This window comes from Megalops cyprinoides, chromosome 20 (assembly GCF_013368585.1).
Source record: "Megalops cyprinoides isolate fMegCyp1 chromosome 20, fMegCyp1.pri, whole genome shotgun sequence".
In the NCBI taxonomy this organism is placed as follows: domain Eukaryota; kingdom Metazoa; phylum Chordata; class Actinopteri; order Elopiformes; family Megalopidae; genus Megalops; species Megalops cyprinoides.
The window spans coordinates 14,111,659-14,135,061 of NC_050602.1; the positions used below are offsets into that span (position 1 = coordinate 14,111,659).

The 23,403-nt window shown below is 42.1% G+C and overlaps 1 protein-coding gene across 1 annotated transcript in view; it reads left to right on the forward strand.

The window, feature by feature from the left end:
- The window catches only part of tnr (tenascin R (restrictin, janusin)), a 147,854-nt gene extending 128,392 nt beyond the window's left edge, over window positions 1–19,462 (forward strand). The window contains exons 14-24 of the mRNA XM_036554117.1: window positions 653–772; window positions 1,467–1,610; window positions 5,824–5,943; window positions 6,372–6,515; window positions 9,112–9,242; window positions 11,576–11,708; window positions 12,449–12,600; window positions 13,131–13,227; window positions 15,737–15,898; window positions 16,449–16,612; window positions 19,312–19,462. Coding sequence (XP_036410010.1) covers window positions 653–772; window positions 1,467–1,610; window positions 5,824–5,943; window positions 6,372–6,515; window positions 9,112–9,242; window positions 11,576–11,708; window positions 12,449–12,600; window positions 13,131–13,227; window positions 15,737–15,898; window positions 16,449–16,612; window positions 19,312–19,431 — 1,487 coding nt within the window. The 3' untranslated portion in view covers window positions 19,432–19,462. The remainder of the gene's footprint in view (window positions 1–652; window positions 773–1,466; window positions 1,611–5,823; window positions 5,944–6,371; window positions 6,516–9,111; window positions 9,243–11,575; window positions 11,709–12,448; window positions 12,601–13,130; window positions 13,228–15,736; window positions 15,899–16,448; window positions 16,613–19,311) is intronic.
- Window positions 19,463–23,403: the final 3,941 nt, after the last annotated feature.

Consider the following 23,403-nt stretch of genomic DNA (forward strand, 5'->3'; position numbering starts at 1 on the left):
TCCCAGAGTGTCTCGCAGTATATCTCTTCCTCTCCAATGTGCTGAATTGTTCTGTAGCTTACGTTCGATGATTAACTCAAATCTGGCTGTTTGCATTCGAGTGCATTGTTTCTCTAACCTCCGCCGCGGCGCTGGTGGGAATTCTTGGGACAGACGAGTAAATCGTAAAATATCCCCCGGTGGTCGGTGAAACTCAATAACGATGCAAATGGTCCTCCCTGGCCTTCTGCTCGCCTGTAACCCATCGCAACGCTGTGCGTGTTGCACTGAAAATGTGTGCACAACTCATTTGTGCTGTCGCACCAGATCTGAGTAAGATAGATTGGGACTCTGCACGAAAGCAGACTCCAGTCTGTAGACATGTCTGACCACAGCAGCAAGGCAAAAAGAAGGGATGCTACCAGCTGCACAGCTGTGGCCCAGCAGATAGGCCTGTTGATTGCACAATTGCACAATTGCACAATTTGAGGATAACAATGTAGTATTGTATTGCTGTGGTTGATTGGTCTGCAATGTGAACCCTGCGCTATGGTTTTTCGATCCTTGCTGGGATCTCATTAACACCCCTCCCTCTACCACTTTGTCCATCTTGACACCCCCCTCCACTCCTCATCCCCCACACCCCTCATCTGCTGTGTTCATTCCACCACAGGGATGGACCCGCCTCGAGAGGTCACGGTGTCCTACGTCACTGAAGACTCTGTCACCGTCTCATGGACCCAGCCCATTGCACCGTTTGACTACTACGAGATCTCCTACGAGTCAGCCAGAGGTCCTACCATTTTCTAAATGATGACATGAGCTTTTATAAGAGGATGATCACTAATGGATATATGTGAATGTGTTGAATCAGTGTCTTATGTGTTTGTGTGCGTAGGCATGCATGTGTGCATGTGCAACCACCATACAGTAAGAAACCGGTAGACGTTAAAGTGCAGATGCTACTGCGTGTGCATTTCTAAGGTGTGCCTTTCATCCATCATTTTAAGTGATTGGAATTATTCAGCATGACATGTTCAAATTCACAATTAAAATCTTAAGAGCTAAATTAATGAATAAGGGAATTATACATTTTAGAATGAAAAAGCCCAACCTCTTGTTTCAAGTGTATGTAAACAGAACGTGGCACAGAGCAATCATAAGCATGCCTTGATAAAAACCACGATGTAATGAATGCTTATTTCCTTCACATATATGTGCAGAAGGCAATAGTATGTAAGTCTCATATTTGGGTAGCACAGTGATTGCACCTTTTACAATATTACTAGTGTTAGATTAAAAATGGAAGCAAAAAACACAACCTTTTTCCATTCTTTTTCATTCTTGTTTCTATTTCTATATTCTACATAATAGATAACAGTATGCACTATAACTGCAAAGTCTCCTAACAGTGCTGTGAGTAAATACAGAGAAGAAAGACCTGTGGGATAGTGCTGATTACAGGTGCTGTTGTCATGATCAAACAGGGAGAGTGGACAGCGTGGTGATTGACAACGACGTGACCAACTACACCCTCAGCAACCTCCACCCGGCCACCGAGTACGAGGTCAAGCTCAAGGCCGTGCGGGGCAGCCAGGAGAGCGAGGTCGTCTCCACTAGTGTATTCACAGGTCAGGCTTGGTCGTCAATCATCCTAGACCCAGCCCCATGCAGCAGAGGTCAGCCATATATATAGAAATACTCGAATGGACACAAATGTCTGTCTGCTATGTATCGAACATTGTGTCCGGAATGGATGCACGTATTGAGAAGCCTTTACTCTAGGACCCCTTGTTCAATAAAAGCAGCTCCATTTATGGATTTCGGTCCATATTGAATATAGACTCAGTGGTTTCTCTCAATGAGTTAAATTTAGTAAATCTGAATTTATAGTGCCAAAACGCTCCAACAAACATTTCAGTCTGGAACTGATTAATTTTGCATGCACTGTTCAATTTACTAGGGGTTTATATTCCCAAATATGTCTACCATCTTGTCATGCAGAACAATTTTAGGCATTCTGAGGAAGCAGTTAAAAGGGAAGTACTCAAAAATGCCAGGGAAGGGGCTTGCCACAGGTACTTAAACACTTTTATAGTGCACAAAAGTTCAGTAATCGACAGATTTCACAATGTGTTTGAGCTCCATTAGAGGAAATTTGTTGGCCTGTGAACACCCCAAAAGCACTACATCTGAATAAAGAGTATGTATAAACACACTCCTCTTCTCACTCTTCCTTCTCCTGTGCATTGAGTTGCTAAGTCAATTATTCCAGACTTTTCTGTATTGAGCTTGTAGAGAATTTCAGCTGAATAGATACAGGGGAGTGGTTCAAAGCTCCTTGGGGCCTGAGCCCTGCTAACCTGGGCTTAACCACCCTGCCGCTGCATGCATAATCTCCCCTTGATTCCAGAGCAGAACACCCACTGCATGCTTATGAGCCATTCCCAGAGCCTGCCTCAAAACGGCATTTTAACAGGTCTCAGGTCCTCAAAATAATTGTCAGATTTTCCTGCTTTGTTTCCATAAAAATGTCTCTGATTAGAAAATATACTCCTGATTCACCAAGATGCAATATGTTTTCCTGTTTTCACTCTGTGCTGCAGGTTATGAGTGTAGGCTAGGTTTAGATAAGGTGTCACAGAATATAAGATGAATGGAAAAATTTGCAATGGAATCTGTTCTGCCTGTTTCTATCCTTGTATTCTGATTAATTGGCTGTGAGATGTGGAAATGTTTGAATAGCTCTTGGTTTTGATATCTGAAAATTATGATGTACAAACAAATCTGTTTAGGTCCAAAGCACGCGTGCACGCACGCACGCACGCACGCACACACACACACACACACACACAGACAGACAGACAGACAGACAGAGAGACACAGACACAGCAGGCATTAAACAAATATGCAAGCTTTTGTCCGTTGTAGGATATGCATTATGAAATACTACTGAAAAAAACATGTTCTTCTTTCTGAGATTATAGTGTAGCAGATTAGTTTTATTAGGCACTGGATATGTTTTCCTGAATGTTTCCTGCTGTCTACTGTGAGGTACTTCCATCCAGCCTTTCTGTGATATCAACTTGCAAATTAATGAGGTCATTAGGTACAGGGTTGTATTGAAAAGGGCTCATTTTTGAAAATATTGACTGGAAATAAAAGAGATTTTAATCTCTCTGTTGATCAAGTGGTGGGCGTGTGGCTTGTTGCAATTTCCGCATCACTCTGGAATATTAAACACGCTTTGACGTGTGTTTCAGGTCACAATGGAGAATGTGGAACATTTGTTACCATGCAGTGCAGTCCACGTGTAATCCGTTTTGGTGGGCTCGGTATCGATTAATTGTAACGCTGGATAAAGCCGCCATTGAACTGTCTGCTTTTGCCTGTGGCAGTTTACACTCTCTAAAGAAAAGGTTGCCTGTACATACTAAATCGATAGCAAGGCTTCCTCAGAGTGCAACCGCAGTGTGACCTGCAATGCTGTAGGGAATGTCATAGTAAGAGAATCTTGACACATTGAAATCTTTCTCAAGTCAAGTCTATCATTTCATCATTTGGCATCGAAGAAGATGTGATATGATCTCAAAAGATGCAGATATCAGTAAAAATGATATACGGTAGATAAAATTGTCCCTTTCCATCTCTGTCCAAGCATCAAATATATCTGATAAAGTGCAGTCAAGGTGTAACTTGTAGCTCAAAGACAGCATGACAGCACATCATTTCCATGTCTTTTAACCAAAAAAACGGGGCTTCAAAACTGGTAAATTGTGTCAGCCATGGGTGTGTTTCAGAACATTACTTTTTAGCTATAGTGCTTTAGGAAACACCAGTTTATGTGTCCGTAGCCTCAGTTGTAAACATGGCTGAAAAACATGTCACACATTGCCACAGAGTAATTTCATTTGTAGAGTTTTTAGGTACAAAAAGACAATTTTCTTATCCACATGATTTGAAGTTGTAGTCTTGGTTGTAGTGTTAAATTTGTGTATGACATTTGATCATTGAATTTTGGGGTATATTACAAGAAAAGATTTATTGGTTTATTTAATTTTAATTAAATTAAATTATTATGAATAAACTTTTATTAAGCTTGGAAACCAACTTTAGTCATTTTATTAGACGAAATAACTTTATTAAGATAAGAAAACACAATTCACACATGTACAGTAACAAATAGAATACAATAGCATTTTCTGAGGAGAGGGACATGATTAAAAGAAACAAATTAACTATACAAAATATACAGTGTCGATTTACATTTGATAAATATGATAATTATTTTTCAGAAAAATGATTTTTTAGAAGTCTTCAGAGAAGCCTTATGCAGTTTAGGTGTGGCCCTTTTGAAAGCAAGTATATGCAAAAGGTAATGTAATCACACAGATTTTAAATGGACCCCAGGTGTGAGCCAGCCTTTTAAGATTGCCTTTTGAGACTGCCATATATACTGCCATGAGGAGTTTCTTCTTCTTCTGTAGACAGACATAGTCATGGGGATGTGGGTAATCACAATCAAAAATGATATATGAGCATACAGTGGGCTTTGTCTGAAAATTATTACTGTCTGTTGACATCAGTGCTCACATGGTAACATGTTGCGTAGTACTGCAATTAAGCGTAAAGCCATTTTATAATGTAGCATTCATCATTAGAGTTCATCAAGTTCTCCGGACCCAGGTCTTGGCTTCAAGCTGACAAGTTCCCTTATTATGAGGAGTCTGATCATGGGAGATAAAACATGTTGCCTCAAGGTCAGCCTGCCTAATGGAATATGAAGAGGTTTCATTGTACGTCCTGGGAGGAAGGGAATGCCTGATAAGAGCACCTGAGCGAGGCCTCTCAGCGTGGAGGCGGTGAGTGCCCGCGGCTTTTTAAGGCGGCAGCGCGAACACTGAGAGTCCGGTGCGTGGTGTCGGGACTCCGGGCGGAGGGGATCCTCTTGTTGTCAGGCGGCGGAGCTCGGCAGCTCTGAAGTTAATGAATGGCCTGAACTCGCCGGGTCAGAGTCGACAGCTCAGTTAATGGGGAGAGTGGGTGGCCTATAGCTGCGGTCCAAACGCAGGGCTCTGCAACTGCACAGATGTAGCACAATACCCTGCAGAGAACCAAGCCAATGCCCGCATCACTAACGGGATGTGAAAAGCGAGTGGCGAAAAGAGCTTGCGTACCGCAAGCGGCAGGGCTAGATAACTTCTGCTAATATGTGGCTAGAAAGTTCAAATCGTAGAAACGGAATGGGTAGTTCTGCTCTGCTCATAAGGCAGAATATACCTTATAGTTCTGCATATGTTATTCAGTTGCACAAGCTCGACTCTTTGTAAGTGCAGTGTAAAATCGCATGGCCCTGTTCAATATTAGAATCTGGTTAAAATTCAAGCGTACGTGTTTTCTCCAGATGCCATTTGGAGTAGGATTGTTATGTGGAAATACACTTCACAAGTTTCGTGCCTGAGTTTAAAGCCCTAGCTCAGAGACAGTCTGCGCTGAACCTGCAGCTGAACTTTCTTGTTCACACAAAAGCCCAGCAGAAACAGAGTGTGTAAAAATCAGGTGTAATAAACACTCAGCTCCTCATTTTTGCTTGCAGCTGCAGAACCTACAGAAAATGTGATTTTCTCATATAGATTTGACTGCATAATAAGCCTTTGAAGGAATCAAAGGGAGGAAGGGAATCACAACCAATTAGCCGAGATCTGAAGAACTTTAAAAAGAGTACATTTTGCGTTCTGTGGGAAAATAAAAGGAGGCGCGGATGTAATCTTTGTGTGGGGTTGCTTAAACCTGCGTCAGTGCCAATGTGCTGTCTCCGACTGAAGTCTCGTCTCTCCCACACAGCCATGGACATGCCGATGGACCTGACGGCCCTTAACATCACCCCCCAGGGGGCACTGCTGAGGTGGAACCCCCCTCTGTCCAGCGTGGATAACTACGTGCTCACCCTCACCCACAACCAGGGTAAGTGAAGGCCAGTCCCCTGTGTGAGAGCGATGAGGCATTCGGCGCAGGTCCGTGGGGACTCCATGATCCTGCTGTTGCCACTCTTCAGAACATTCTTGCATCACTCTCTCAGGCATGCTTTCCAGTGTCTCGTCCCATTTTCAATTAGTTTTGATGTATGAGAGTGCTGATCATTGTATGATTTCAAGGCACCATTTCAATATGAAATAAATTATTCTGTGTACAATACGTGACAGTATATGCACATATACTGAAAATGAAGGCAATAGATTCAGGGTTGCAGCATTGCTTATGGCCCAGAGGGGAAAATGGATCAGGTTCCCAAAGTGATGGCTAGAGCTGCTGGCCATATGGTTCTTTTCTTGTCTCTCCTCGACTCACCGTGATTGGCAGCCTGACGCCTGTCATCTCTCCTTCCCCCACAGTTGCCGCGGACACCATCCTGGTGGATGGGACCAGGCAGGAGCATCAGTTGAGCAAGCTGATTCCCAGCACCACCTACGCTGTGGCACTGTACGCCACAAAGGGCCCTCTGACCAGCGGCACGGTCATCGCCAACTTCGCCACGCGTACGTACGCTCGTCATCCAGCACCATAACGCTTTCCTTACACCCAGAGACATTTAAAGTGCCTGCCAGGGAACCTGGATGTCATGAAATATAAATAACGCATCAATCGCCCGTCCATATATCATCAAGGGATGTCCAGGAACAACCCACACAGCGGTTAAGTCCTTGCAAGTGATGGGTCGATACCATCGATCGCACCAATGGGGGCTTTCCCTATCGCGCTCAAAGAGTGATGGGGATGCAAAGATAGGTGGCAAGTCTGCAGGATGGCGGGCCCTGCCAGGGACCACAATCCAGCACATTTGCTTTAAGAATACAGTATGGAACAAAAAGTTCTCGCTTTGCAGGAATGTGGGTGCAAAAATGTATTTTTGGAATTTCCAAACGCAGAAAGTCACTGTCAGCACAGCAGTAGAACCCCAGGGGGAGCTGAGCGGCGAAGTTACCCACGTTTCCACCGCAACGCTGTGAGAGGATTCAGAAGCAGGCCCTGCCGCCTCCACTGTGTCATATTGCGTCTGTGTGTGTGTGTGTGTGTGTGTGTGTATGTGTCTAAGTCTATGAAGGAATAGCCATCCCTGTTGCTCAGAGTTTTCCACGCTGTGACGGTGCTATACAATCAAGAGCGGGGGACCGGTGACACTGTTCAGCGGTCCGAACATTTAATTATTTGACACGCTATCGAAAACAGATTAATTTGTACATAATCAAAGTGTCACAGTCCATTTGGCCTGCCACTTCAGTGCCAGATTTTCGGTTTGATCTTGACAAGCAATCGCTTGATCACGGCACTGGAGTTCATGCAACAGCAGACTCCGCTTGTTTGTAATTTGATGGTGATTGTTTCATTTCGCAGCAGTTCTGCTCTGATAACGCTCGCTTCTGGGTGCTGTTATGCTCTGATAAAGAGTTACAGCGTTGACCGTTTCTAGTGTTCAAAGCCCAGGGAAACGAACTTGAAGCTGTTTCATAATGTTGACTCAGTGTCTGAGGAGGGTCTTGGCATGTAAACAAAGAGATTTTTGTCTGTTTTTTTGAGGAGTAAACATGCAATATTTTCCAAGGTTCCTGTATTGCATATTTTTGCACATTATTGTCCATGCATTTTGCATTGCAAACATGCTTGTTTCACAAACTGGTCATTTGGGGAATAGTATGAAACAAGCTGAGACTTTGATTCCCAGTTCAGTCATTTGTAAGAATGTTACTCTCTATGGATATAAGCATTGCCGTGGCCGTTTGGTGTCATGGTGTCATGACTGCCATCCTCCCTAGGGGGCGCAGTTGTACATCCTACTTCTTTAAGCAGCTGAAGATGTAATGAAGTCCTGATTTGGTGAGGCTTGAAGGTGATGTTCAAATATGTAGCTGTGTAACTGCAAGGAGCATGCTTTATAGGAGTGGGAGGTAACAAGGAGTAGGTGGGACAAGGCAAAAAAAAAAAAATCTGGTTAGGTTATCACTGCAACCGTGGCTCCTTTGGCTTCCTTTGCCAGTTACTATTAAACCTGGCACACTTATAAACTGCTAATGAGCCAAGGAGCTATGTCTCAAGGCAGGGGTACAATTATAGTGAGAGAGAGCGAGGGAGAGAGCGAGAAGAAAGCTATTTGACAGATTGAAAAGCACTGAAAATAGTCACAACCTTATGGTGAGTGAGAAATATTTACTTTAAGCTCTTTGATGACATGCAAATACAGAATTAACATCCGTCATGATGAAGAGCTTAAAGCAAGCAGGCAGGGAAGTGTTTCCTTTCAGTGCTGAAATCATGCTGAAAGAATGACGACCTGTCAGATAAGGCCCGGGCACGCAGGCAGACCAATATTTACATGCGACGATAATTTTCCCTCAGCTTTAACAGGGCTGTCACTGCAGTTCCAAAGCATGAACTCTCAGCCCTGAGGTTTCTCCATGTCTGTTCATGCGGTGAATGGGTGACACGCTGTAATCTTCCGATGATACACCTCTTCAAACAATGACTCTGTATGTCCCCTAGTTTTATCTGCCCCTCCTGCCTAAATTAATGCCTCCGTTTGCTCGTCTCTTTGATTTTTTTTTTTTATAACCCTGTGATTTTCTTCAACAGATAATCCTTGATATTCGTCTTCCCTTTCTCTCGTCTTGTTTTTAACCTGAATTATTTAAAATTGGGATTCTTTTTCAGCATGTTTGAATCTTTAAATTTGTCATGAAATTGTTTTATGGTTAGCATGAATCCAAGTACGGATTTTGTTTGACATGTTTTGTCGCTGCAATCAGTGTGATTTCTGGATAAGGAGGTATGATGAATTGCTACATGACTAACACTAAAAATAAATCCCGTATGGGGCTTGGATGTCATATCCCAGATCAAGGTGCTATGGCCATGCTGGGGAAGACTTGCCCTGTGCTTTATTTTTCGCAAGGTGGATTTCAAACCGCGGTTGCAAAACACTAACCTTCAGAATCTTTCAGAAACAACCTTTGGTGGGACTTGGGACTTACTGGAGGCTTAGAAAGTGATTAATGTGTTGTGGTGTGAAGGAGCAAGGTACGGGCTTAGTACACGCGGAGCTGACCCCTGACCCTCTGATCCTTCCCTCCTCCCCCGCAGCCATGGACGCGCCCCAGAATCTAACGGCCAGTGAGGTGAACCACCGGAGCGCCCTCATCTCCTGGCAACCGCCCATCGCCGACATTGACAACTACATGCTCACCTACAAGTCCTCCGACGGCAGCCGCAAGGCAAGCGCCGCTTTTTCCCCGCATCCTTGAGAAACTGCACAGGGGTCGGACAAGCGCTCAATTTTAAAGCCTCGGTGTGAAGCTCCGTTCCAAGAACACCTTCACATTTGTATTCCTCTACATCTCAGTGGCTCGCGCAGTACTGCACATATCCCCATGTCAGAGGTGACCTCTTGTGATATTTAGAATGGCGAAGTACCGTTCTACTTTGAATACTGCATGCATTCAGCTGAGCACTTTAAACCTCATAATTTTCCTGCCGGAGCTAACATTTTAATTTAATTTAATTTAATTAACTTCTTTGCTGTAACCCAGTAATATTAATAAACTAAATTGGCAGGGCCATTACTGTTGCAATATGCCCATTAATGATTCTCTAGAAATAATTTCCCCTGACATTTTCTCAAATGTCTTTTTTAGCTCATTACATCATATATGACCCTTGGCAGGCTTGTTACTTCACCTCTCCCATGTGCTCTTATGCTGATTTGATGTGCACAGAGAGAATATTGATGAATATTGAATATGAATTTGTGCAATCATTTTTGTCAAAATAGCCTATTTTATAACATGGGTGAAATCAAACATGCTTAAGCAAAACGTATTCAAATGAAACAACGTTATCATTTAGAATATATAAATTTACAGTGCTTGTTGCAATTGCCTTTTCTTTCCCTCTCAAGTCATATCTTTTTCTGTCCAGTTTATATGCATTGATATTCATTGGTTAATCAAGCCATCTTAAAAACACACCCCCACAAATGAATGCACAAGTTAGGTAAGGTTCATTGATAAATTAATAAATAAGTGCTGGAAAGCCACATGTGTGGGCTTACTTTTGACCCTCAGCGCCTGTCCTTGTGTTTGTCCAGTAGGTGGCAGTAGTGCACAAGGGGATGTCTCTGTAGATGCTGTGAAAGTTAGTCATGCTGTTAAAATGTATTATTTATTTGTAACAAATTCCCTGTATTAATCAGTGATATGTCTCCAACATGATATGTTCTTCTAAAATATCAACCCAGGTATGAATACCTAACTGTACAGGAATCAACGTGCGCAATGTAGTTATAAACAAGACATCTCCACATAAGATTTGACGTTCTTTTCTGTAGCCTCTCTCATCAAAGTGCTTGATTCTGAGAAGATAACTAGTCATTATCCATCAGGCCACCTACCTGGGTCACATGCCCCTGATAGTTGGTGCAGTGAATTACATTGTGTGGCTGCCATGGACCTGAACATGTTGTGGTGGCATCATTAACAGCTGAGAGATATTTGGCACATCCTCATTAAAAGCAGCTTTGCTGCATAATTCAGAGAACACATTGCTTAAAATGTTTGACTCTTTTTAGATGGATTGAATATTTCATACGTTCCTTCATATTTCATAGGGCCCAGCATCCCTGCTGTCACTGCTCTCAGAGAGCTAGCCCAAGGACCTGTTTATTATTTCATTGACACAAAACCCAGACTCCCCCCCCCCCCCCCCCCCCCCTCCCCCTGCAAGAAAGAGTGTATCACTCTTCAGAGGATCACCACTTGATAAAACTGGATTTGTCAAAAACAATGAGGGGAATGGAGCTGTGACAGGCTGGCGAGCAAAAATAGAAATCCCTTTCCTTCAAAATGGCTGCCTGCCAGCTGCTGTTACCAGAGTGGCATGAAAGACAGCTCTTGGATTTCTGAGCTTTCTCTTATGCTGCATGTCGAGTGGGAAAACACTAGAGCAGTATATGCAGCACTGCTCACAATACAGAAAAGCGCAAAACTACATCGCTGTAGCTTGTGAGCTCCAGCATATGAATGAATTTACAGTATTTGATCATTTTCTGGTATTGGAAAAAAAAATCATTACTCAGTATGACCATAGGTTGTGACATGTTAATGATATGATACGTTATTTTCATTTTGTTGAGTTGCCACTCTAATTCGTATGTTTAAAAGCAAAACTTGTCGCACTTAAAGTACTGTTCACAAGTGCTTTCAAAGATTATATTACATTACATACGTCACATTTAGCTGTTATCCAGAGCAACTTACATTCAGTAGGTTACAATTTTATCCATTTATACAGGTGGATGCTGAGGCAATTGGGAGTTAAGTACCTTAAGAGTACAACAGCAGTGGCCTAGTGGGGAATCAAACCAGCAACCGTTTACAAGTCCTCTTCTTTACCACTACACCACGCTGCTGTCCTGAACATTCCACATTGTTCTGAGGCTTTTGCCTGCTTTTTGTGTTGAAGTCATTGGGCCTGGTCTTCATGTCCTTACCTCTCATTCTACTCCAACCCCAAACCCCCCCCCCCCCCCCCCCCCCCCGCCTTCCTCCAGGAGCTGATCCTGGATGCTGAGGACACCTGGATCCGCCTGGAGGGCCTGGCTGAGACCACGGAGTACACTGTGAGGCTGCAGGCTGCCCGCGGCCTTGAAACCAGTGCCATTGTCTCCACGTCCTTCTCCACAGGTAGCATCGTCACTCTCTCACTCACTCTGTGCAGCAGACACTCACACAGTAGCCATGATCTGGGTAAGCTGTGACCGGACTTCTGGTGATCTCTGAATTCTTTGGTTAAAACATACCAAGCTCTTCCTCCTAGAGACAAAGTTGAGAAAATACTGTTTAAGAACTTTCAAATCCTTAGTTTTGTGAGAGACAGCCCAGGAATAATACAAAGCTAATAAAATATCTCATGTAGCTCTTTCAGCAGGTCTCAATGCATAAATTTAATATTGCTTGCTATTTGTATTCCTGTAGCTTCACAAAATATCCCTTGCCTGGAAACAATGGAGACAATATTGAGAAGTACAACATCTTTCTGAAATTGTGCTCTGGATAGACAGCACTCCTCCCTTTACTGAAACCCCTTTTACAGTGTAGTGTTTGAGGGACTGTGCATCGCTATGCTTCACAGCACTCTTGTATTCTGTCTGGAGGCCTTTTACCGAGGGTATTGATCACAACAAGAGATTTCCCTGTAAAACTAGTTTCCCTCTGATTAATCAGTGTTTAAAAGCCTTTCAAGCTGTTTAGCTCCCCCCGCCCCTAGCTACAGTGCATCCCCTGACAAAAGAAGTTAATCAGCAAAATTCTTCTTCTGCTGCATGGGTATCTAATTCAGCCAGTTCTGCTCTGTCTGCCAGGTATGTTTTCAACAGTCAGGCAGAGACCTAGACCCTGAGATACTTTTCCATCTTCTCACTTAGGAAACCGCCTGTTTGCCACGCCCCAGAACTGCGCCCAGCACCTCCTAAATGGCGAATCGCTCAGCGGGATCTACACCATTTATATCAACAGGGACCCCAGCCAGGGTGTGCAGGTCTACTGTGACATGACCACGGATGGAGGGGGCTGGATTGTGAGTGTTCCTGGTCTCCGCCCTCTCTGCTGTGCTTTACCCCTCTCTCTGACACCCTGTGGACGAGTAGTGTTCAGCGCCGATCAAGCGCCATGGACGACCACAGAATGACCACAATGACCGGAATGCATCACTTTTGCAGACAAGTGACAACGCTAATCCTATTCCTAACCCTAACCCAAAGCTCCTTGATTGTAAAACTGATTAGAGTGACTGGTTAATAATTATTCATCAGTCAGTGTATGAAAAAAATTGGCCTTTGTTTTACACTTCTGTGTTTCCATTTTTTTTTTCTACTGCTGAAAACTTAAACAGTTAGAAACATTTTCCCAGCTGTTGTTGTGTCTATTCTTGAATCATACCTTATGTGTCAGTACTCAGCAGTTTCTTCCCAGGTACCACTTAACATTCTCACAATGCTTGTGCCAGGTTGCAGCAATGTTACAACACCTCTGGTGCTGCAATGTTCCTGAAACATTACGCAACATCTCAAGATCACTTATTGTTGATGCTCCTTCGCTGTATTGCAGGTCTTTCAGAGACGCCAGAATGGACTGACAGATTTCTCAAGAAAGTGGAGTGACTACAGGACTGGCTTTGGTAACCTTGAGGACGAGTTCTGGCTGGGTAAGAGGCCAAAAAAGATAGAAGATGCAAGCTGAATATATTACTATAATAGAGCCCTTTCTTTGTGGCGTGTTACTGGACAATCAACTATTTATTTAATTTACTAAAACCTGTGTGCCTGTCCCAGTACAAAAATGAGACACCACTTTCAACTATCCAACAGATCCACAGGGTCAAAGGTCACTCTTATACTATCTTCATATTGGTACAGATAGATATACTATGTAGTGTAACCCAGCAGTGAATGTATGGGATTGGTTCCTTTAAAAGACTGAATTTATGGATGCCCTTGTTTCTGGCACCAGATGAAATTTCGCAAATAAACACAAATAAAATATTTTCCATATTTGCTTGTTATCATTTATTTATTTATACTCAAAAATCTTTGCCAAATTCAATTTTGAATATTTGCCCTCCAAATCTCCCAAAGGAGGCCAGGGGCATTTGAGACGTGGGTGTGTCTAAATGGAATGCATGGCTGGACTTGGCTCTCATTCAGGTCTACGGCTGAGTAGAATTCAGGTTTTAACATTCATTTTAACATTTAAACAGTGCCAGCAGCAGTGCTGTAAGACCCCTTTTCTATTGACAGAACAGCGCTGAGCTCTGCTAGAGTCCTGCCAGGCTTACTTGATTTTCCATTGCATTACTGGGGCTGGGACACATTACATCACACACACGTGAATTTAAGGATTATATACTATGCTACTGTGTACTGCACCACTGTCTTCCCTTATTGTTTGTCAAACCTTTTAATAGAGAGAGGAATAATTGTAATTTCAGTAACATACTATGAAAACAATGTCACAGTGATTTATTTCTAAAGGTGTGCCAAGTACAGTGTCTCATTTATGACTCTCCACAGCTATTGTGCATATTCTGTCCTCAAAATGGCTGAATACAGGACCTTGTTGCTGGCTGGTAGTTCTTATTTAATACCAGGCTGGTGGTTAGAGTTGCTTTCATCTCTTGTGGTGGCGGTGAGTTAGCACCCAGAGCGAGCCACGTCAAAGCCATCTCAGCCTGCCAAGCTTGTGGTAAAGGCCCTGAAACAGGCCGCCATCCTGTCCTCAGGGCATTGTACATCTGGCTGTGTCACACAAAGGCCATTGGGAAAGGTTCCAATTTCATGGGCCGTCAAGGTTTTGAAAACGGCTCTGATGCTGTCCTTAATTCTGCTTCATGCTGACCTAACCTGCGGAAAATGTATTCTAACATTGAAAATGCCATAAAAAAGGAAAGCAGTGCAACTCTGTGGAGTGAAATCGTTATCCTTTTAATTTTCCTTCTCATTTCGCCAATAGTTCAAAAGTAAGCCAACAGTTTAATGATACAGGCTTGTAATATGGGAGAAATAATGAAGAGAGAGCTATAAAGGGCTCTGAATACATTTTCAGTCCTGGCGATTTCCAATTAAGCAGGCACAGAATCCCATACGTCACTATGCGGTCCTCTCCTGATAATGGCAAGGGATAGGGACAGCTAGGACTTGCCAGAGTATGCACATAACAGGAACAAGTAAAGTTTGTGGGTGTAAAAGAGGACCAGTTTATTTAATTATGAGGAAATGTCAGTAATAACGGATGATCTCATGTTGTGCACTGTAAATTGACGTTTTTTTCATATCTTTTTACGGTAATTAGCTTTCCTTTTTTCTCTGAGGCCTGTGTGTTTTTAAGACAATTTTATCCCAATATTTGTATTAGACACAGATTTCCTTGGGTTTAGGGATATTATTTTTTTATTATTGGGATTAAGTGCGACCCCTATGATTTTAATTGAAAACTGTTGACTTAACTCACCTGGAAGGTGAGTCACAAGGCATAAACGAGGCTCTGCACTGAAGCGCCATGTTCAGATGAATAAGTGCTTCTTAAACGGCAGGCAAAACTAAACGCCTACTGAATTGAAGTGTTTAGTGGTGCACTGGAAAAGATGAAACCAAAGCCTGAAAAGGATAGCTTCAGACAAACATACACTCAAGATACATGCCTTTTTCTCTAACTAAAATTATTCAAACAAGCTCAGTCAAACTTGTAAACTGTAAAAATTATGAATTCTAATCAAGTCATTCTAATGGGGTCTGTGTCATATGAGTGGTGCTGGAGCTGGACCTCTAACCAGAGCTTTGTACATTGTGAGGTACTCAATCAAATATGTTTCAGAGAAAAAATGCATAAATGGATAATGGCTTTTCAGTCTGGATTCTGAACCTGTTAAGTTGAAATTGATATGCCTTTGGACACCCAGCTCAGGTGTCCACATCTATTCTTCGCACTCACAACCCGATTAACTGGGTCAGTAGGTTAGAGTGGACCATTAGGAAGTAGCAGGAGGGCGACCTTGTCACTCTTGCACAGAGGCAGTGACTTCTGCTATCTGTGTTGTCTTCACTGGGATGCGTCAGCTGCCGCTAATGCTCTTGGGTGATAAGGCATCTTTCGGAAATGGGAGTGAGACTGTAGCCAGCAGCGGGCCAGGCTAAGGGTGGTGTCTGCCGTCTCTGCAGGCCTGGACAACATCCAGAGGATCGCCTCACAGGGCCGGTACGAACTCAGAATCGACATGAGGGATGGGCAGGAGTCGGTCTACGCCAACTACGACAGGTTTGCCATTGGAGATGCCAGGAACCTCTACAAACTTCGGATAGGGGAGTACAATGGCACTGCAGGTGAGCCTGCTGCTCCGCAAGTCAACCAGCGCATCGCTACATGTGTTGTGCTCAGTCTTGCTGGGTGCTGGCCTGGACATTTTTACACACTGTTGTGTTGTGGTCGGTCCTGTTGCATGCTGTCCTGGGTATTTTTTACACACTGATATGTTGTGGTCAGTCTTGTTGCATGCTGACCTGGACATTTTTACATGCTGTTGTGTTGTATTGTGGTCAGTCTTGTTGTGTGCTGGCCTGGGTATTTTTATGTGCTGTTGTGTTGTGCCGGGTTGTGTTGCTTTGCAGTGAATTACTGTCATTTAGCAGACGCTCTTATTCAGAGTGGCTTACATAGGTTACAATTTTATCCATTTGTACAGCTCTGTTTAGACCTTGTTCTTTTCATTCTGGTTGTTCTGTGTTCAGTGTTGTGACGTGTCAGTCTGAGCACACGTAAGAGAACATGGAAATCTGGGCTGTGCGTCTAAAGCTACCACCATTGCCCACCTTTCATTCCTGTCAATAATGAATTTTATTCATCTTTGTCGCCTTGTCATTTTTGTCCCCGCAGGGGACTCTCTGAGCTACCACCAGGGGCGGCCCTTCTCCACCAAGGACAGGGACAATGACATTGCTGTCACTAACTGCGCCCTGTCTTACAAAGGGGCCTGGTGGTACAAGAACTGCCACCGGGCGAACCTCAACGGAAAGTACGGCGAGTCCAGGCACAGTCAGGTGAGAGCCGGCCCCAGGTCACGAGAACCACGGCGATCAATACAATTTGGTTAGCCGTTCCATTTCATTGCATTACATCAAATGCATTTAGCTGACGGTCTTGTCCAGAGCAATCTCCAGCGCAACAGAACATAAGAGTATCCTAAGTTAAACGAGCGACAGTGTCAGACCAGGCTAACAACACTCTCAGACCAGTGTAACCAATGTAAGCTTAACACTATTTGAGCCCTACCACATCCCCCAATGCTCCCCGCCTCCTCCCCGACCCTCGTGGTCTGCACGGCGGTGGTGCTGAAAGGGAGGCGACTGCCCCAGTTTCTCTGTGCAGCATGGCGCAGTGGAGGGAGAGAACAGTCTACGCCCTGGGCTACACTCTCGCTTTTCACACCCTCCCCTTCCCTCCACTCACCCGCTGCCATTCACCTTCAAACACATCGCAAATCTATGAATAATTCCACACTATTAATCAGCGGCCTCGCACTGAACATCGGGCAGCGATGCTGTGCGGCAGCTGTGTCATAATATTTGCGTGGACACTTACGTTTCTGGTGCACGAGACCACAACTGCCGCTGCACGCTGTGTAAACTGATGATTCATTTTCAAGACAATACAGTAGAGGGGGAATTTCCAGACTGAACTGAGAGTTCAACGGCTATTAGCATTGCACTGTACATGTAAACATTTCCTCACAAGGACAATGATCTCCATTGATCTCACTGTCTGCCTCACTTCAAGGCTTTCACATGCTTTGACAGCAATAAATTCGAATTTGCATTTGAAGACACACTTTTCTTACTGTTACAAAACTGATAATAAATGCCTTTCCTCTCATTAAGTCTGACTTTTTTTTTGAACGGCTACAATGCTGATACTAAGCAGATAAGAAAACTGCATTTAAACACATTTAAAAATGTCATGGCCTCAAGCTGGCAGCTTATTATGCATCAAATAGTTATTCATTGTCTTTTTAGTAACTACAGTGCAAGCCAGGAGTGCTGACTGGCTCATGAATCACAAATTTGTGAATGAGGAGGATTTCCTGTGTGTGAATATTTACATATACAGTCTACTGTTCGGAGGTATATGTGTAGATTTTTCTCTGAATGAACAGCACTCTTCAGATGTTTGCATACAATCATTCTTTGCTCTGGGGTATCCCTTCTTGCGTCCAAAAATTATTTTTATTTATTTTACACGTAATAAAAATCTAACTACTATCACTTTCTCCAGTAAGGGTACCAAAGCTCCACAGGGATAGTCCCAGGGAGCCCCTGTGTGTATTGGTAGTTATTCCAACCCAGAAATGCAAAACTCCCAAGTTAATGAGTTGTTAATTAATCCTCAGTGAAATCAGGAATTTACGACGAAGTATCCTTCAGTTAAGAATACATTATGAGTATATGCATTCCATGTTTATTCAAAGAGTTGTTAATCAGAGTCTCAGTTCTGAGAGATCCACTGTGATGTTTCCTGTGGCTATTGCTTCTGAGTGAGGTTGTAGCTGCAGCATTGACTAGATTGATTGACGTGCAGAGGAAATTGTGCAGCAATCCTAAATATTGACACCTGTGTGGACATATGGCCATTGAAACTGCCACCTGCCTGTGGAAAATGAAGACAAGGCAGCCAGTAATGAGCCAACCTGGCATTCTGGTAAAATTAGCGTAAAGACAAAATGGTGTTTTCTGTTACTTTGATCGAATAAGCAATGGGCTGGAACTAAAACCAGCACACAGCCTCCTCAGGACTGTATTTCTGGCAGCCCTTTATGATGGTGTGCAGGTACTCTATCATTTCCACTGCCTCTTTAGCAAAAACAGGCCTTTAAATGCAGCCCTGCCGCATTTGAATGTGTGATCTGCAAACCTCAATGGATGCAAACTCTGGAACAGTAACAGTGTCAGCAAATGCAGGGTCTAAAGCAAAGGGTGTTTTCTAGGTAATTATCTTATGTTTCACAATGAGGTTAACCCTCAGGGGTAATCGTGCTTCACATTAAATATACTGCAATGTGAAATGTGAACTAAAAGGGTCTATGTGCTGGGGGGGCACCTGTTCCATTACACTGGCTTAAGCTGAACGATGTGTAAAAATAATGAACACAGACAGTTAGCCAATTCTTCTGCCAGTCTTCCTATTTCCTGCCTGTCTGGTTTCATTTCACTGAATTTTGACTCACAGGAGGTCTCCAATGTTTCAATTTGAAAATGTTAATGTCAGCCATTTGAGTTACACAGGTCGGCTAAATATGTTAATTATTAGTCCCTTTTGACTTTTGCTAGTTGAATTGTTAGCATTACATGTAAGCAAATATATGTGTATGCATGTATGTATGTATGTATGTGCTTTGTTATTACTTGGACAAAAGCGTCAAATAATCCCAGTTGCATTGTATTACCTTACATTAATGTAATTTAGCAGAGACTCTTACCCAGAGATATTTACACAGTGCATCAAATAAAGTGGCATGAAAAGTTGAAAAGCACAAACAGGAAAACCACATATGAACAAGACTCAGTGCTAAATATAGTGATAGACATGTAAGTGCAAAACAGTATGTACAACTTAAGGACTATATGATTCCACATGTAATGCTAATACATACCACACGCATGTAAGTAAACTTCCACATACCAGCACCAGTAGTAGGATAGGTATCCTGTGGATCTCACATTCTCTGCAACTCCTGTGTCTTTAGGGTATCAACTGGTACCATTGGAAGGGCCATGAGTTCTCCATCCCATTTGTGGAGATGAAGATGAGGCCTTTCAACTATCGCAGCATCAGCGGAAAACGGAGGAGGTCCACTCTACTATAATTACCCTCCACCCCCCATCCCCCCCTCCCCAAAGCACCCACCCCACCCCCAGTTCCGCTAGCTGTTCCTATTTCTACATAGGTGAAGAAGAAGTATCGGGCTGAGTAATTTATTGAATAAAAAAAAGTGAGGCTACTAATGACGGTTGAAAAGTCCACAGAAGTGAAGTGAAGTGAACCAAGGGGTTTTAACACCATTTTCATTGAAGTCATATATGTTCCATTCCTGGGATGGCGGCATGAGTTGGAGGTCAAACGGCTTGCATTGAGTGTACAGTACATGCACAGTACCTGCTTAGAGCTAGGCTGAGTGGTAATGTCCCCCTCCCTCCCGTTTAAAAAGAATTTTAACAAAATAGTATATGCCCTAAAAGAAAGTGAGATGTTTCTATTTTTATAACGGAAAGTATAATCAAATCCTGCTTTTTTGGAAGTGATTTTAGGTCTCTTTCCCATGTGTCTGGTGTCATTTTTTTATTTGACTGAAAACTTAGCATTGGCAATTTAGTGAGGGGTGTTGAACTTTGTTTAACAAGAAGTGACCATCTCTTCAACAGAGCAAGCCCAACAATAAGCTCTTGTGAATTAGCATTCCCCAGCTGTTCACAACTACAGCCACTATTCTACAGTAAAATATAGCTTTATTTATCTATTTATTTGTATGTGTTTGTTTATTGCATATGTAGATTTAAGCTGGAGAAAGGGTCAACAGAGTGTCACTGTGAAAAGCAAATGAAGGCTTAAGGTCATGAATAAAATCAAAGATATTAATATTTACCTAATACATCCAACTGTCAGTACACATTCCAGTAAGGCTCCATTAGTGTCAGAGACAATGTTGACCACTTAGCGGGCTTACAATTCCAGTGTTTGATACCAGCGCTTTTATTGATTAGAGCTCCAAACTGCTGCAGTCACCAAAGCATGCAGTCAGAAATGCATAGAACAATATGTCAAAAGTGAAGCTAAAATTAGATAATTAATTAAAAAAAATCTATTTAAATGATAAGCAAACCTTTGTACCTAGAGTATTCTACACTGTACAAGCTAACTGCAACACAAGAGGAAACAAAATCTAGCATAAAATAGATGGTTTCACATCTGGATAACTGTGAGAACATTACAGACTGTTAACTAAATATTAATAATATTAACTAAATAATACAGATTATGCGTGTTACTCATATACTTTATCCGCTTTCTCCAGAACAATAAAACAATACACACTGAAATGCCCTTGCCAGTCAATTAGCACTGAAACAAATGTAGCCCTTTCTTCTTCACAATGAGCGCTTTCCTGTCTCATTTGCCCACTGATCCAACTCAAAAATGTTCTTTCTCATGCAGTTTTAAGTTTGATTTGGCCTCACTGTGCATATTTAGCTTTACTCTAGTGGTCTTTTGTTTTCATACTGGAATTCTTCGGCCTTGGTGAAGGATGATGCTAAGGCATTTCTACCCAGTCAAAACTAAATGAGGCCAGGAAATATGTACACTCTCTTCTCATTATAACATGTGAGTAATTCAAGTGTGTTTGTATTGTGGAGTCAGTTAAATTCATTGGCTGCTGTAAAGTTGTAATAATTTCTCTATTATTTGATGTTTATGTGTATTTTTTTCTTAATCCGATGTTAGTTAGGGTGTTATGCATTGCACGATATGTCTGTGCACTTTGGTGCATTCCATCAGCATTTGAGTTGGAAGGACTACTTCAGAAATTGTGTAGTGTTAAGGATAATTTTTCCCCTTTGTTGTGTAATTGCACTGTTGGTTTGCATTGGCATTAAACCAAAGATTTGCAAAGAAAGACAAATATCTGGAAAGAGTTTAATGGTATTCATATGGAGGATTTCCTAACTTTATTACAGAGAATCATGCCACTTTTTAACCACCTAAGGTATATTGGACTATTCTCACATTAGTGGGTCACTTGTAATTAGATACATAAAAGGAGTTGATTGAGAAATAATATTGTGTAAAATGTGAATCATTTTTAAACCATAGCCCCAAACTTGTTGTAACCTTGTGGTAGGAAGATTCTTCTCCCATTATCCCCTCAAGAAAGCAGCCTCATTTTGTGTTTAATTGGGAGTTATGCCGGACTTCAGTGTATGAGCTGAATGTGACTGTGATTGTATTTCCAGGGCGTCGGTCCCCGAGCCTGTGTTATTAGTGGGCTCTTTAGTCAGAATGACGTTTTGTCTTCATCCAGAGATTGAGACTGGCTATTGTGGATGTCTCGTGTTTTCGAGATAATTGTTTTTCCAAACCTTTGCACATTTGCGCTGGGGATTTGACAGCGTAATGGAGAAGCTACTCTGGTTCTTGTTTCCATGTTCATCTATGATGCCGAGTGCGTGCCCTGCACTTGACAAGACTGATTTCCGCGAGTGTGCCCTGCAATAAGGAAGAAGAACAGGCTAAATAGATTAGTCCGAGTCTGAGCTACCTGAATCCAGCACCTCAAACATTGAACAATAAGTCTCTGATACAACATTCTCTAGTAGCCAATGTAGCCTTAAATCTCTAACCTTTTATAGTTTTTGTTATTAAATAATATACGGCAGATTTCTTTCTATGTACACTTACAAAAATTGCATATGTGTGTAGCATAAAGTGATACAATTGTTATGCTAATAAAAGCTGACAGCACAAAAATTGACAAAGATGTAACAAGGGCAATCAAGATTAAATAAATGAGCAGCTTCAAAACACTACGTTAATAAAAATTACAAACTTAATAGGTAAAATCAGATAGGTACAGTAATCTTTCATTTTTCACACACACACACACACACACACTCACACAAATTACGTACACACAATTATTTATTTATTCATTTTTTTGGAATCCAACTTATTATCAAATGGAAATAAATTTGGACAGCATTAACTTTCGGAAACTATGTTTATTGCTTTAGAATATGCTTTAAAGAAAAGGGGAAACTACATGAGTATGCAATCAGAAGGCATTACAGGTGCAGGTATTCCTCGGTTAATGAAGTAGATGCTCCCAATAAGATCACTTTGTTACTAGAAATATAACTAATATAGCATACGTAGGAATATGTTCCAGTACTTAAGAACACTGGACTTAGGATCAACTTCTGGAGTTGTGATATTCTGGTAACTGCTAAATATGTGAGTCAGATGCACCTTAATTATGAAACACGCATTGATGAAATAAACATCATTAATTAAGATTCATTGGCATTCGCATTTCAGATGGAGATATCCACTGCCTTAGCTCCAGTTATTAATGTCACTGGCAGGTGGCGCATTCCTGTATTCACATTTTCTGCCTGATATAAAATGTCTTTCACTGTCGACTGTGCGAACTTGAATGAGTGTGCCAATTACATTTTCATTTCTCCCAGTCCTACCCTCCTTACAATCTGAGCTTTTAGTGTCAAGAGAATTAGATTTACCTTTCATCTTCTGCCCAGGATGGCCACTCGCAGTTTCATTAGACGGTGGTTGGGATGCCATGGTTACTTAATCAGTGCCATTGTTGAGAGATGATATGGAGAAAAGTGAGACAAGGTCTAATCATTTAAATAGCAAATCTGCACACCTGTTCTCCAGTTGGCATGCTTTTATGTAAACAAACAAAATTCAATTACTTTTAGAAGGCAAGTGCATTTGCATGGTTTTTAATTGTTTTCCATGATTCTTGAACAAATCAAACATTTTTTATTATTCTTTCAAAATGACAGATTGTTATGTGGGAAGTTAGAGGCTTTGCTAACCGAGGTATATCTGTAAACTTTGCATTGAATATTTGATCTGAAACCATTACAGCAACACTTGAAAGCTTTTCTGTGGAAAAAATGTGAAATTGTTTAATGTCTGACCTTTCACAGGTATGTAACAGAGCTTTAGAAAGTAGCTTTTTAAACACAGCTTTAACTGCATAAGATGTTTATCTGGTCTCAGACATTAATTCTTTTAGCCCAGTAAATGCACACAACTC